This window comes from Gymnoscopelus braueri (assembly GCF_963280865.1).
Source record: "Gymnoscopelus braueri genome assembly, chromosome: 13".
Classification (NCBI taxonomy): Eukaryota; Metazoa; Chordata; class Actinopteri; order Myctophiformes; family Myctophidae; genus Gymnoscopelus; species Gymnoscopelus braueri.
This window is the reverse complement of record NC_137615.1, coordinates 23190816-23206038: the sequence shown is the minus strand read 5'-3', so window position 1 is coordinate 23206038 and position 15223 is coordinate 23190816. Positions and strand designations below refer to the sequence as shown.

Sequence of the window (15223 nt, the reverse complement as noted above, 5' to 3'; positions counted from 1 at the left end):
GGGGATCAATCATACTTGAGAAACATATTTTGTGGCTATGCGAAAAGGTACCAAAATCAGTCAAAACCCTGGCAGAGGCTACAGACTGTTCTGAAAAAACTCTGGCAGGGTAAGAGTTAAAGGGATAGTTCACCCCCAAAATGACTTTTTTTCTATCGATTACTCACCCCATGGAGCGTTGAATTCATGGCGATTCTTTTAGTTTTTGTCGCATTCCAGAGCCAATAATTTGATGACCGGCGGAGTCTCCGATAGGAGACTGAAAGAGTCTCCATTGAGTCTCCTCTGAAAAAAAAATCTGAGTAAATTCAAGGCTTCATGGGGTGTGTAATTGATAGAAAATAAGAAATGTTTTGGTTGAACTATCCCTTTAAGAACAGAGTCATCAATGCATGTATTGCAACTGTATTCCATTTGTTGCAATAAATGGTTAAAATATTTCTATGACGTGAGTGTTCCTGACTGACTTATATTTCAGTCCAAGTGCTCAGTTAAAAAATGCAGTCATAAACCCTTTTTTTCAGAATTGTGTGTTTGTGTGTATACTTCAACAGGCCGACTCCTTCTTTGTAGTCTCCTATAGGCAGCCAGCTGACAGATGATAGCTTCCTCTACTGTCAGTAACCTTGCCGGTGGAGAGATGCTTCACCCCACTCGTCCTCACTCAATCACAGCACAGCTTTGTTGCTTCAACACAAGGCTACGCCAAGGCTGCTGGCCTCATAGACATGCATCCTCTTGACAGTTCTCTTGATTATTTGATTCATAATTTTTTTCATCATCGTCCCTTGGGAATTCTGCGCGCTTCTACCTCACATGGTTGTTATTCATGTCTTTTCCCTTCACAAGCTGGCTGCTGTGTATATGGATGTGGCTCAGAGATGCAGCCTGTAGTCTGCTGGGTATATGGATGTGGCTCAGAGATGCAGCCTGTAGTCTGCTGGGTATATGGATGTGGCTCAGAGATGCAGCCTGTAGTCTGCAGGGTATATGGATGTGGCTCAGAGATGCAGCCTGTAGTCTGCTGGGTATATGGATGGGGCTCAGAGATGCAGCCTGTAGTCTGCTGGGTATATGGATGGGGCTCAGAGATGCAGCCTGTATTCTGCTGGGTATGGACAGGGCTCAGAGATGGTGCCTCTCTAGGTTGATATGCTGAATGTCTCCATAATCACTATACCCATGGACATCTATCCCCTCTGCCCTGGATGCCATCAATCTAACTCTAAGACATTAGGGGCCCTATCTCCAACCCGACGCAAGATGGTGCAAACAGGCAGCACAATCATCATTGCTTAGTATTTGCTAACGAACGCTTCTAACCAAGTTGTAATTTTTACGCCCAGCGCCCACGTTGTTTAGATGCCAAATGATTTTGCGCCCATCTAACGCTATGGGCTGGTCTTAAAATGAGGTGTGGTCTGACGCATTGCTATATTACAGTACACACAGAGAGAAGTGATAGTGCTTTAGACCAGCTATAAGTTAGTCTTAACTGCCGGCGCAGTGACGGCACAGATATTTCCTTACTATTTAGACAGTGCAATGCTCAACACAGTAACAGGTTATCCATCAAATTTGGGGCTCCCGACACACGGATTGATATGTGAAGATATCACAGATATCTCTTGGACATGAGGAGACATTAGGCTACAGGAGGAAGATGTGAATTCTGACCAGCAGCACGGCCACCTGGTCCACCGGTTTCGAAATCCACCCGATCCAACGCAATAACACTCATATTCAACATGGCAGATGACATTTCTGAGGAACTCCGCATTGAGGTAGAAAAAATAACTCTCTTAGCGAGCTTCACGGAAGGAGCCCCGTCTGAGTGGCATCCTTTGCGCCTCCACCCCCGCCCCACCCCACTTTTTTCTATTATTGCTGCTGATATGTAATGTATTTGTCTCACTTTCAAATCTCTTCAGCAGATTTTTTTTGCGTCTCTTCAAATCCATCCATCATTTAAATAGCAATGTGCCTAGCTCAAGCAAACATTCTCTTAAAAGGAATGGGATAAGATACTCTGATTGGTCTAATTTATGTTATTGTTCCTGTGCCATATATCATCTAAATATGTCCTTTTTTCCTTATGTCCTTTTTTCTTTAAGAATCGCTTTTTTCTCTCTTTTTCTGAAATTCATTGTCTAGCTCCCTCACAGGGAGCTGGCTTTATTTCCCTCCTTTGAACAGGCAGATTTCTGTCAAGGTGAATGCATCGTCTCATTTCTAAAAGTGTAGCTATCTCCTGCATAACAATAACACTAGTGCAGCTCTGAAAACCCTGAAAAACAGTTGTATGTAAAATGAAGAAAATTACATTTGGAACAGTTGTGTTGAGAACTCAATGCATCATACATTCATTCAACAGAGTACGTCAGTGTGAGCCAGAGAAAGGCACGTAGGAAACAAAAAGAAGCAGAGACAAGTTCTCTGGAGGCCATTTATCAAGTGATGGTCGTGCCTACTGGGTAATGAGCCCAGAGGGGTTCCTGCGTCCACTCATCTCATCAGCTCTGCCTGTGGCACTCAAGGGCTTACTTGACTTCACTCTCCACAGCACCGGTATGAAGCAGAGAAATGCTACAGGTTTACCTCCAGCTGATAAATTCAGAACTGTAGTTTGCAGCAGAGAGACTCAGAAGGCATCCTGCTGTGGCACACTCCTGTCTCATCAAGCCTTGCACCTTTTGAGAAAACCTTGAGGGCATATTCAGAGCCAACCAAAAGAGGTCATGATAATGATTATGGTTGACGGTACTAGATGTGCATTTCTGAGAGAGGAGTAAGTGTGAGATGTGTGATAGAGGTTTGGAAATAGAGTTTGCAGTGCATATAATGTTTGTAGTGATTAAGCTTGTAGTGATTAAGTGCTAATGTGTCCCAATCCTTACTATGAAACAAAGCCTCACTGTGAGCATTAACACATTGCATGCCAGTCGCGTAGATCTACGCGAACCTATTTAAAGCCGCAGCGTGCCAGTCGCGTAGATCTACGCGAACCGCCGATTCCCATGTTAAGTGCCCCAGGTGCACTTTCCGAAATTTTTTGATCCATTTCCGTTTCCGGTTTCCGGTCGGAAACGGAATTATTCGGGTTCCGGTTTTTTCGATCGTATCCGCTTCCTGTCTGGGATCCTGTTTAAAACTCGATTTTCTCTGGTTGTTGTTTTTCTCCTCGCTGATCACTGTTTACAGTTGATCGGCTGTAGCTTCAAGATGGCGGCACGGATTTGGAAACTGTTTTCGCTCGCCGTTTCTCACGGATCCGCTGTGTGTTTAGAACCAAATGAACGCGCACTTTTAACTTATTTAGCGAGGTCTGTGGCGACATGAAAAAAAATAAAAAACAACAATAAAACGCTGGCACTGGTGAGTACATTATGAGATTAAACTCTGGCATGGAATGTGTTAATGAACTCACTCTGGCTCTTAGACCTAGGACCTAGATTAAAGCCACTTCATCAAATGAACCGTGTGTGTGCTCATTAAGCCCCCCCCCCCCCCACACACACACACACACACACACACACACACACACACACACGCACACGCACGCGCGCGCGCACACACACACACACACACACACACACACACACACACACACAGTCCTTCAGTTTTGATGAGCACATTGTTCTGCTGCTACTGAAAATCTTCTTTCCCTCAGAGGAAAGGAAAGGTCTTCATTATAGCATTGGCCCCTTTCTGCCTTTTGTGTTGAGCCTAGGGTCACTGTAATGATATTTCAGCTAAGCTTTGTGCGGTCATGCCAAATAAAAGCCCTGTAGTCGAGGGCATCTGCTGGGACTGCAAAATGTACCTTGGTGCTGCATACCAGTTTGATTTGCCATTTTTTACCCAGAATTCATGGTGCATGGTTCCCATTTTATTTCAAAACCAACTTTGTCCCTTGCTGATCAGGCTATGTAACCTAATAATAGCTTTGGCCCAGTATAGCAGTGAATCAGACAGAGATGAATAATGCCCTGAGAGCGACAGAGGCCTTGGCTTATATTAAACACACCAATAAATGTGTCAGCTGATCTCAGCACTGTAATAGCTGACATCCCGCATCTTTGATCATCTAATTTACAGAGGGATAATCGGATCCTGGTTCTGTCAAGACATGCCGTGATAATGCCATATGTGCTAATTATGTAAGGCGTGAAGATGGGCTGAAAGGTTATGGGCTCGTCAAGTTTCATAGATGTTCCTAATGAAATTGATAGTGCCTGGAGGCAGCCTGTATTCACACCTGCTGCTGAAGTTGGTGTGGACATGTTTAATTATCTCAAGAGACATCATAGTGGCACTCAGACATGGCCAGGGGCTTTTAGGTTAATGAAACATTTGCATTGTACTGTGTGTTTGAGTTCATGTCTTCGTCATTGTGTCAGAAGTGATTATGTCTGGATATTTACAGCATTAAGCTCGCAACTCTCTCCTGGAGAAAAACATGCAATGTCACCCAGTAGGAGGGTGCATCGCTTCAGGTCCTGTCACAACTAACAAGCATGCTGGGCCCAGATTTCACCTGGCAGGATGTTGTATTTTAGTTTGATCCAAAAAAACGCTATTTTGGCAGTGCAGACAGACAGAAGAACAGAGGGTGGTTGGTGATGGATGCCCAGCGCGCAGCTAGAGCAGGCTGCTTGCATCATGGAGCAGATGGGCCCTCACACTGCTCCTCCTGGTGTCCCCCGCTCCTCAACTGCTGTCCCTGCCTTCAGAGCTACGGAGGGGAGAGAGGGGAACATTTGGAGCATTGTGCCCCCGAAGCCTGTTGTTGTGGATTTTCGCTGCCAGAATCTATATGCATTTGAGGAAGTGCTTCTTCCCCCCACGCATTCTGTTCTGTTTTGCGAGGCTCCTGTTTCTGGGCTGGCTGGGAATCAGGGGTCAAAAATGACATGAAATCCAGAAGATCCAATATAGCATGTTGTGTTCATTTTTATTCTCTCTGTCTTTGTGTGTGGAATGGATGTGTGTATGTGTGAGAGACTTGTGCATGCACCCTAGGCCTAGGGGTTTATTTTTGCACTCTGTGTTTCTCTCTTTCTGCAGCTGACCTACTTGCCTCCCCCATGGGGAGAGTGTGAGTCCAAGGCTCTGGAGTCAGGGTTCTTCGAGGTCTACAGTGTGACCGCCTGTAGGATTGACTGTGAGACGCGCTACATTGTGGAGAACTGCAACTGTAGGATGGTGCACATGCCTGGTAAGCACGAGTCTTTGAAGAAATTTAGACCTACTTTATGTTAACGCAAATGTCAACAATTAGCTGAATTCTCCTCTCTCCTTTAACCGTGTTTCCACCAAAATATTCCCACCACAGGCGATGCGGCATTCTGCACCCCTGAGCAGTACAAAGACTGTGCCGAGCCCGCTTTAGGTAAGCCGCACAAAAATGCATGTACACGCTGAATGTGACACTCAAATATACTGTAGATCTTATTTTAAATGTGAATGCTCAGAACAAGGATTAAAAATAAATTTTAAACCTGTCATCCGGCATTAACACATTGACTGCCAAGGGGTTTTCTAGAAAAGGCTTTCCCACTGCCAAGGTTTTTGACCATTCTGACTTATTTTTGAGGGCCCACAGAAGATTTTGTATTAGGACTATGAAAACATAGAATATCTCAAAAGAAAGCTTAGAATCTCTTCTTTCATCTGAAAAAAAAAGTGAGTTGATACCATGCTCCGTTTTTTAGCTAGAGGAGTTTGAATACAGCTTGGTTTTCACCAAAAAGAGGCATTTTTCTTCAGAAGCTGAGATATCAGCGTTTTAGTAAATGACACACATTTAGAGGCATAACTTGATTTCAAAAGTGTTTGACATTTATTTTGCGCCTTCATTGACATCAGTCATGTAAACAATACTTGTTTATATAAAAAAAAAAAAAAAAAAAAAACACTTTTTTTTTTTTCAAATAAAGAATCATAATTCCAAATTCAAAGTGCAACACATAGGTCATTGAGAGCTTCCTTTTCCAAACTTTTTGCAACAGTCAAAATCTCAAGCTACAGTACATTCATAGCAACAAATAGCAGATCTACAAGCTTGCCTTTTTTCCTTTATGCCATTTCTGACAATTTGTGAATAGTTCAACATCAAAACATTGGTGCAATTAGTGCAAAATAAATAAATAAAAAGTCTAGACAACAGTGTTGTGCATACTAGGCAGTGTGTAGAGGTAGGTTGAACAAAGAAGCAGCCGTTCCACTGTAAAGAACAAAGTGCAAGTCATTTCAAACTAAATGTAACTACATAAAATAATAATAATTCCAAGTTCAAGGTCATCGAGAGCTTCCTTTTCCAAACATACTACATTCAAAGCAACAAATAGCAGATATCGATGTTCAACGCCTTCACAATCTACTATGCCATTTCTGACAATTTGTGAATAGTTCAACATCAAAACATTGGTGCAATTAGTGCAAAATAAATAAATAAAAAGTCTAGACAACAGTGTTGTGCATACTAGGCAGTGTGTAGAGGTAGGTTGAACAAAGAAGCAGCCGTTCCACTGTAAAGAACAAAGTGCAAGTCATTTCAAACTAAATGTAACTACATAAAATAATAATAATTCCAAGTTCAAGGTCATCGAGAGCTTCCTTTTCCAAACATACTACATTCAAAGCAACAAATAGCAGATCTATAGCTTGCCTTTTTTCTTTATGCCATTTATGACAATTTGTGAATCTCTAGGGAGTTCAACAACAAAAAAGTTCAATCAAAAAATTGGTGCAATTAGTGCAAAATAAATAAATAAAAAGTCTAAACAGTGTTGTGCATACGGCAGTGTGTAGAGGTAGGTTGAACAAAGTAGCAGCCGTTTCACTGTAAAGCACAAAGTGCAAGTCATTTCAAACTAAATGTAACTACATAAAATCAAAATAAATAATAATCATTCAAATCAATACATTGGTGCAATTAGTGCAAATAAACAAAAATAAAGTTCTTCAGCGTGCGTCTACCCTTTCCCTACCCTGAAACCAAATGGACCCGTAAACTAATACTTATCTAAGTTGTGGTAACGCCATGTACATTCTCCTTCGTGCAAGGGCACAAGACAGGACTTGCACTCTTTCCTTGTCTCGCTCCGGTGGTTCTTTTTCTCCCCTCGCTTCTTCTTTATCTTTGGATCTTTGGATCGGGCACAGACCCTGCAAACCCTTTGTGTGTACTTCTTAGTAGTACTTGGGAATTTGATGAGTAGGTGATCTTTACTTCTGCCTAACAGCCTGGACGGAGGGTCAATCAATGGTGGCCTTGGGTGGGGAGCATGTGGGACATTTGGATTGCCGGGGCGATCCCCAGGAGGCGGGGCCTCATTCCTACCCTCCTGAGGATCGGCGTCATCCTCTTCCTCTTCCTCAGGAGGCGGGGCCTCATTCCTACCCTCCTGAGGATCGGCGTCATCCTCTTCCTCAGGAGGCGGGGCCTCATTCCTACCCTCCTGAGGATCGGCGTCATCCTCTTCCTCTTCCTCAGGAGGCGGGGCCTCATTCCTACCCTCCTGAGGACGGTCTTCACCCTCTTCCTCGGCCCCTTCCTCAGGAGGCGGGGCCTCATTCCTACCCTCCTGAGGAGGGGCCACTCTCCCACGGCGGCCGAGGGAGGTCCAGGACTTCACTACTTTCACGATGAAGGAGAAGAAGTCTTGAATGCCGCCTGGGTTTCTGGCCTTGTAGATCGTGAAGGCGTTGAACATCGATATCTGTAGCAGGTAAAAAAAGAACTTCTTCGTCCACTTCTTGGTTTTTCTGGTGCACATATAATAGCTGAGGTTTTGGTCCATCCTGTCGACCCCGTTCATGAATTTGTTGTATTCAGCAACACACACTGGCCTCATTTCGGTCACCCTCTTCCTCTTCCGTTTCTCATTCGAGGCCACGGGCCGCATCTCGTCAGGGTGCAAGGTGGAGATCATGGTGACAATCTTTGTTTTCTTGGGTCGCCATGCCACTACCATCACGCCCTCGTGATGGAGTGACATGGACGACCCAAGTGGAAGCTTCTGTGGGGCATTGGTCACCTCGGCGATGGCTGGTGGCTGCCCTCGTTTCTTACGGAGAGTCCCGCAGACGTAGGTCGCCTTCTTCAGGAGCATAAGGGACGTCTTCACTGAATTATACAGGTTGTCCATGTATAGCCTATATCCTAAACCTGCTAAATCACCTAGTAGGTTGGTTATTGTGTCAGGTAGGGAGGTCGGCACGCCACAGTACGGCTGCATGTTGTGGACGTAGCCGGTTGCAGACTCGCACAATATGTATGACTTGATGCCGTACTTGATCGGCTTTTGTGGGGCATAGACTTTGAAGGCCAGGCGTCCACGCCACAACAGCATGCCCTCATCAATACTGATGTCCTCGCTCGGCAGATACATTTTCTGGAAGTTGGCCAGCAAGGACTGCAGCACTGGGCGGATTCTCCAGAGGTTGTCTTTAGGGTCAAGGCGGGGCATGGTGTTGTCGATGAAGTGCAGGGCACTCAAGATGAGCTGGAACCTGTTCCGCGACATGATCTTGCCGAAGACGGGTGCCGACAGGTACTCGTCAGTGGACCAGTACATCTCGAGTTCCGGCTTTGGGTTGACTCCAGTTAGAAGAAAGAGCCCTAGAAAGATCTTGAGCTCCTCTACAGTGAGATCATGATCTTTCCAGGACTTTGCTCTGTTATACTGCAGTTCACTGGGCGGCTGCTGTTTGTGATACAGGTTCGTCTGGACGCAGATCTCCAGCAGGATCTCATCCGACACCAGCAGCTCGAAGAAGTCCACAGGGTCATCAGACTGCAGATCAGCAGCCGCATTCTGTGGACCCGGAGTCCCGGCTGAGAAGGGGATGTCCCGAGGACACCAGCCTGTGGCATGCCACATAGGGGGAGGACCCTTGCCCTTAGGAGGCCTGCCACCACCGGGAGGACCCTTGCCCTTTCGAGGCCTGCCACCACCTGTGAATTATAGAAATAGATAATTACCATAAAATACATTTGTTTACACACACACACACACACACACACACACACACACACACACACACACACACACACACACACACACACACACACACACACACTTTGTTCCAGTGATAATAATTCTTACCTCTACAACCACCGCCATCAGCTCCAACCGCTCCCTCCAACTCCTCCACAGCCACCTCAGCCTGTAACCCTAGAATAACATAAAATATACTTTTATAAATATTATGTGCATCTTTAGCAAATCATTTATCATCATCATATAGACCACATGCCACATATATACACACTGAATAAATAAATATGAGATATAAATAAATATACATTTACCATTGCCCTGGTTTTAGCATTTTTTTTATTCCTGTGATATGATTGTGACATCTCACTCACCTCTACTACGGTCACCACCATGTCCACCTCCATCCATTGGCTCCAAAGCCTCACCAGTGTCAGAATCTAGAATACAATTTCAAATACTTTGGGTGAATATTACACATTTAGCAAACACTCTTATCCAGACAGAGCTACTTACAGTAGGCACATATGAGATCAAATAGTAACTACATTACTGTCATAGTGGAATTACAAAGGCAATTTTTCAAATACTTTGTGGACATGACCTGATCGTGACCTGATCATCAACTTGCATGATGATCAGGTCATAATCAGGTCATGGATGTCACAATAAAAGACATCAAAGGCTTCAGTTCAGGTCAGAACAGAACAACAACATCAACAAAAAACTTTGATCCAACAGGATTTTTGTTGTTGTTATTGTGGCCTGACCTGAACGGACACTCTGATGTATTTTATATTATGACAGCCATCATGTGCAGAGGGAGGGGGGGAGCAGTGCACCTGGCATTTTCACAAAGCATAATAAAATGAGCAGATCTACAAGCTCACAAGCTTGTATATCTGCTATTTTTAGGTGTTCTTTTTACACAATAAATCAATAGAGGCTAAACATTGTCATCATCTGATAGATAGATGCATATATAGATCGCGTTGCGAGGCGTTGTACGAGGCTCGCTCCGTTGTGGTCGCGAACCACATGTTGAGAACCACAGGTACAGAGGCTAAAAGGGCCTGTCGTTTTTTGAAGTTGCCAGATTGTGGGAGTGTAATAAGCAAACAGGTCTATGAAAACGAGCCCAAAAGAAGCTCAAACCTATCTGAAAATAGCCGATCTACAAGCTCACAAGCTTGTAGATCTGCTATTTTTAGGTGTTCTTTTTACACAATAAATCAATAAGAGCCTAAACATTGTCATCATCTGATAGATGCATATATAGATCGCGTTGCGAGGCGTTGTACGAGGCTCGCTCCGTTGTGGTCGCGAACCACATGTTGAGAACCACAGGTACAGAGGCTAAAAGGGCCTGTCGTTTTTTGAAGTTGCCAGATTGTGGGAGTGTAATAAGCAAACAGGTCTATGAAAACGAGCCCAAAAGCTCAAACCTATCTGAAAATAGCCGATCTACAAGCTCACAAGCTTGTAGATCTGCTATTTTTAGGTGTTCTTTTTACACAATAAATCAATAAGAGCCTAAACATTGTCATCATCTGATAGATAGATGCATATATAGATCGCGTTGCGAGGCGTTGTACGAGGCTCGCTCCGTTGTGGTCGCGAACCACATGTTGAGAACCACAGGTACAGAGGGCCTTTCGTTTTGCGTTGCCAGATTGTGGAAGACTAATAAGCAACCAGGTCTATGAAAAACACGATCAAATCAACTAGTAACGAATACAAATCGATCAAATCAAGTAGTAACAGATAAAACTATAAAAAATGTATGCTTACCACTGGAAAAAGAACAATTGCCCCCACGGTCCAGACGGCTCTCACCCGTCGGTAGCCAAACGGAGCCCCCAGAGGCACCACTGGAGTCACTGTCGGTATCAGAATCAGAATCAGAATCCGACGCGATCCCGATCTCACTCTCTGTGTCACTGATGTCCCACTCGGGACCATGAACCCCAACAACAGGCACAACAGTCACAACAGGCACGGTGACGGTGGCGACTCGAACAACAGGCACGGTGACGGTGGCGATCCGTGCACTCCGACGGACGGGCAGAACCTCGCGGTCCTGGGTGTCGTCAGGTCCGACAATCAGACCTGGCTGGAGGTCCACAGGCGGAACCTTGCGGTCCTTGGTGTCGTCAGGTCCAACACTCGGACCTGGCTGGAGGTCCACAGGTGGAACCAGACGAGCTTCCTTCTGTGGAGGTCCACCAGGAGCCACCAAGAACTGGTCCATGGACCTTTGCCCAGATCCTGGGGCTGGGGTGTTTTTGCGCTTGCGCGCGCGCTTCCCTGGCATAGCTACCCTCTCACAGTAGCTACACTATAAATAAATATAAACTTTCTCCTCTCTATTACCACCTATTTTTCTCCTATACTCTCCCTATATCGCCGATCAACTCTCCTACTATACTCCTATTACTTCCACCTATTATTTACCTCCACGCCCTCTCTATCTATAAATATATATATATATAAAACTCACTGGGATTTATATATATCACTCACACTATGTAAATATCTGACTCACACTACACACTACAATAATCACTACAATAATCACTCACACAAACTAACAATTCACTCAGATCACACTCGTTCACTCACCGTTTCACACAATCAAACTCACCCGTTCACTCACTCCGTCTCAATCTCGCAACTCTACTACTAATAATACTACTACTACTACTACTACTACTACTACTACTACTACTACCGAACTATCTATCTATCTATCTATCACTACTAACTACTACTACTACTACTACTACTACTACTACTACTACTACTACTGAACTATCTATCTATCTATCTATCACTACTAACTACTACTACTACTACTACTACTACTACTACTACTACTACTACTACTACTACCGAACTATCTATCTATCTATCTATCTATCTATCTATCTATCTATCACTTCTACTACTACTAACGAACTATCTATCTATCTATCTATCTGTCTGTCTGTCTGTCTCTATCTCTCTGTCTGTCTCTCTCTGTATCGATCGGCTCTGAATATAATCTGGTTTGGAAAAGCAAGAACGACGGGGCCGCGCGTCTCGCTTTTGAAGCATTTGTTTTGGTCATGTGACCGATCACGCTCGCGTTTCTCTCTGTGTGTGTGTGTGTGTGTGTGTGTGTGTGTGTGCGTGTGTGTGCGTGTGTGTGTGCGCGCGAGCACACCTGCGCAGGACCCTGTTTGTTTTATAAACAACAATGGTGGCGACGATCACATCAAAGCTTTGGGGTAAAGTGCACGTGGAATGCTTACAGTCTGTCCTGCCTGTGGTGTGTGTGTGGAACAAGTCGTCGCCCGCGCGCCTGTGCACATACGCGCACGATGTATTGCCTCAGATCTCACCGACATATCTGTGTAAACATTAGGTTTAGGCAGGAGGTCAGGAGAAGTTCATCCCCTCCCCCGCGAGTGTGCACGTACGACCACGCGCGCGCACGCTCGCCCCAAGCGCGCGCACGCTCGCCCCGCCTGCACTCACTCCCACTGATCACACTCACAGTCAGTGAGGGCTGTGGTGCAGCCAGGCAGAGAGAGAGAGAGAGGCTGCTCACTCGATCACACTTTTTTGCCAAACAGATTGGCGGACCCCCTGACATTATGCAGCTTTAGTGCTTTTTTTTTTTTGGTTTTATGTGATCATGTGATTGGATCACAAGATTTTTCAACTTCTATGTGGTCTAGATTGATGATATTTTGTGACGATGTGCCTGAGGGGGTAAACTAACGTGGACCACTAAAAAGACCATTAGCCCGTAGGCTACGGGATTGGCGCTTAACGGTTGGATTTATCAGCCCGTAGAACTACGGGCTCGGCGGTCAATGTGTTAAACTACAGCAGAGATAATTTCAAGCTTGAGGAGGCTCAAGTCCTACACCCTCCTGCATCCTATGTATGCCAAACTAGTCAGATGAAACCAATCTTCTTTCATAAAAAAAACATGATCCCCAGTGTCTCTCTCCCAGTGGACCTTTTGTTGATACACAGACATTCGTTTGGAGTATTTTTGTTGTTGAAAACCGTGTGTGTGTAATGTGTGAATATGTAAACAATGAGCAGTGTTGGAACAATACTTATCCTTACAGGAGGGGTCAAACATCTACCAAACAGCAGAACTGCACACATTGCAGCCTCTCAAATATGTCACAGCAACGAATTAGATGAATTCACAAAGTTTACAATGGACAATAATATTCTTTGTATCTTTGACTGACACAAACGCAAAATATTAAAATAATGTTTGTTCCAAAGTGTTCAAAGTATGCGTGTCTTCTGCACCATGGTCCTCCTGAGCCACAGAGCACAGACGTGCACCTGACCTTCCACATACATCATCATTTTGCACGAGGGCGCATGCTCAAAAAGAACAGATATAAGGTGACACTTGTAGATCAGTCGTTTTTTCACGTGTGACAACTTCCTATTATTGATGTTTGACTGGGCTCCTCTACTCACACACACTCATAGACAAACGATACAGAGAAGAGGGAGCGCTTATCTCTGTCAAAAACAAATTGCATTCATTGTAACACAATAATGCAGCGTTATTTTGATTAATAACTGTAATAATATTACTATTTTGGCAATTGTAATAAGTTACACTACTCGTTACTGGGGAAAGTAATAATATTACAGCAATATAATGACAACGAGTGATGTTTTTTAGAAAAATGTGTGCTCGTTAATGCCTTGTCTACATTCAGATTGTGCGGGGTTGTCTGTAATTCATATGTATGCACTTCACAATGCAGTCTCAACACTAACTAGAACAAACACCACAATAGGAACACTGGCAATGCCTACAGTATGTGTGTTGGGGATTTTGAGAGCTCAATGTATAATTATGCCACCTATCATATCTGATTACTAGTTTGTGTTTGTTTGCGTTGGAAGCCTGTATTGAAAATGCAACCAGCATTTGACAGCACATAGCTGTCCACTAATTAAACAGTTTTTTACATTGAAAATACAGTGAAAAAAATGTTATTATGTCAAAGCAGGTACAGTAGATAAACTGAACAGATATGCAAGTATTAATATTAGTCTAATTTAAATCCATCAAGGAATGAACAGAGCTATGAATATCTCTCCTTAATAAAGAATGCCTGAAACCGATAAATGAGGTCTATTGTTACAGTAAGTGTTTAATTTGGCGTTTTGATAGATGGCTGGAGTTGGATGGATGGGAAACGGGATAATATTTCTTCCAGTCCAGTAGGTAATATAAATATACAGGTAGATTTGGCTTTTTTCTTTTTTTTTATCTTTCAGTCAAATCCCACTTTCTTCATTTTTATTAAATTATGTTTAACAGTTTATCTACTTTGTCTTTTATGAAACTACTATCTCAGGGTGATATTTTATCTTTGCCATTGCTCCACTTGAGCGAGAGTGGGAGGGGGCGAGAGAGAGAGACACTCATGAAAGTCAAATGAGACAGCATCCTTGTGAATTTATCCAAATCACATTTGCTGGAATTTATTTATGTGTTTTGCACAATGGAGCAGTTCCAGCTCTCCTACTGACAGAGTTATGGGGAGGAGTTTCACATCCAGAGCCAGGCCCAGTCAGCCAGTATAGAACAGTGGTTCTCAACCAGTGGTCCGGGGACCAACAGTGGTCCTTGAGGGGGTTCCAGGTGGTCCCCAGCTAAATGATGGAGAGTTGGTAACCAAATGGACCCTTATTAGATAGATCTTTAACTCTTGAGAGTGTAAAATGAAACCAAATGGACCCTTATGGGTCCATTTGGTTTCATTTTACGCTCTCAAGGGTTAAATTATTGTTAAACATCTGCATTACTTAATTTAGAAGAAGTCAACACAATTAAAGAAGAATTGTTATTTTGATCAACGTTTGCCTGTCATCTCTCCTAATGGTACCAACATCAATACAACATGGAATTGTGGACAACATCGTATCCAATGACAACAACATATTCTAAGTTTTGAGTCCGAGAGTCTAAATCTCATCAAATGGTGGTCCGTGGCTCAAATGCCGAATAAATAATGGACCTTGATATGAAAAGGGTTGAAAACCACTGATATAGAAGATCCTCTTGGGTGGCTCCAGAATCTGGACCACAGGGCAGACGCTGCCCATTCCCTCTGCAGATTTATAGCTCTCACAAAGTTTATTCAGATCATCATACCTATAGTATAATAATAACTATTAATAAT

General features: G+C 43.8%; 1 protein-coding gene across 5 annotated transcripts in view; it reads left to right on the top strand.

The window, feature by feature from the left end:
- The window catches only part of asic2 (acid-sensing (proton-gated) ion channel 2), a 454275-nt gene that overhangs the window by 386798 nt on the left and 52254 nt on the right, over positions 1–15223 (top strand). For all 5 annotated transcript variants that reach the window (XM_080445999.1, XM_080446000.1, XM_080446001.1 and 2 more), the window contains 2 exons: positions 5068–5218; positions 5336–5392. In XM_080445999.1, coding sequence (XP_080302125.1) covers positions 5068–5218; positions 5336–5392 — 208 coding nt within the window. The remainder of the gene's footprint in view (positions 1–5067; positions 5219–5335; positions 5393–15223) is intronic.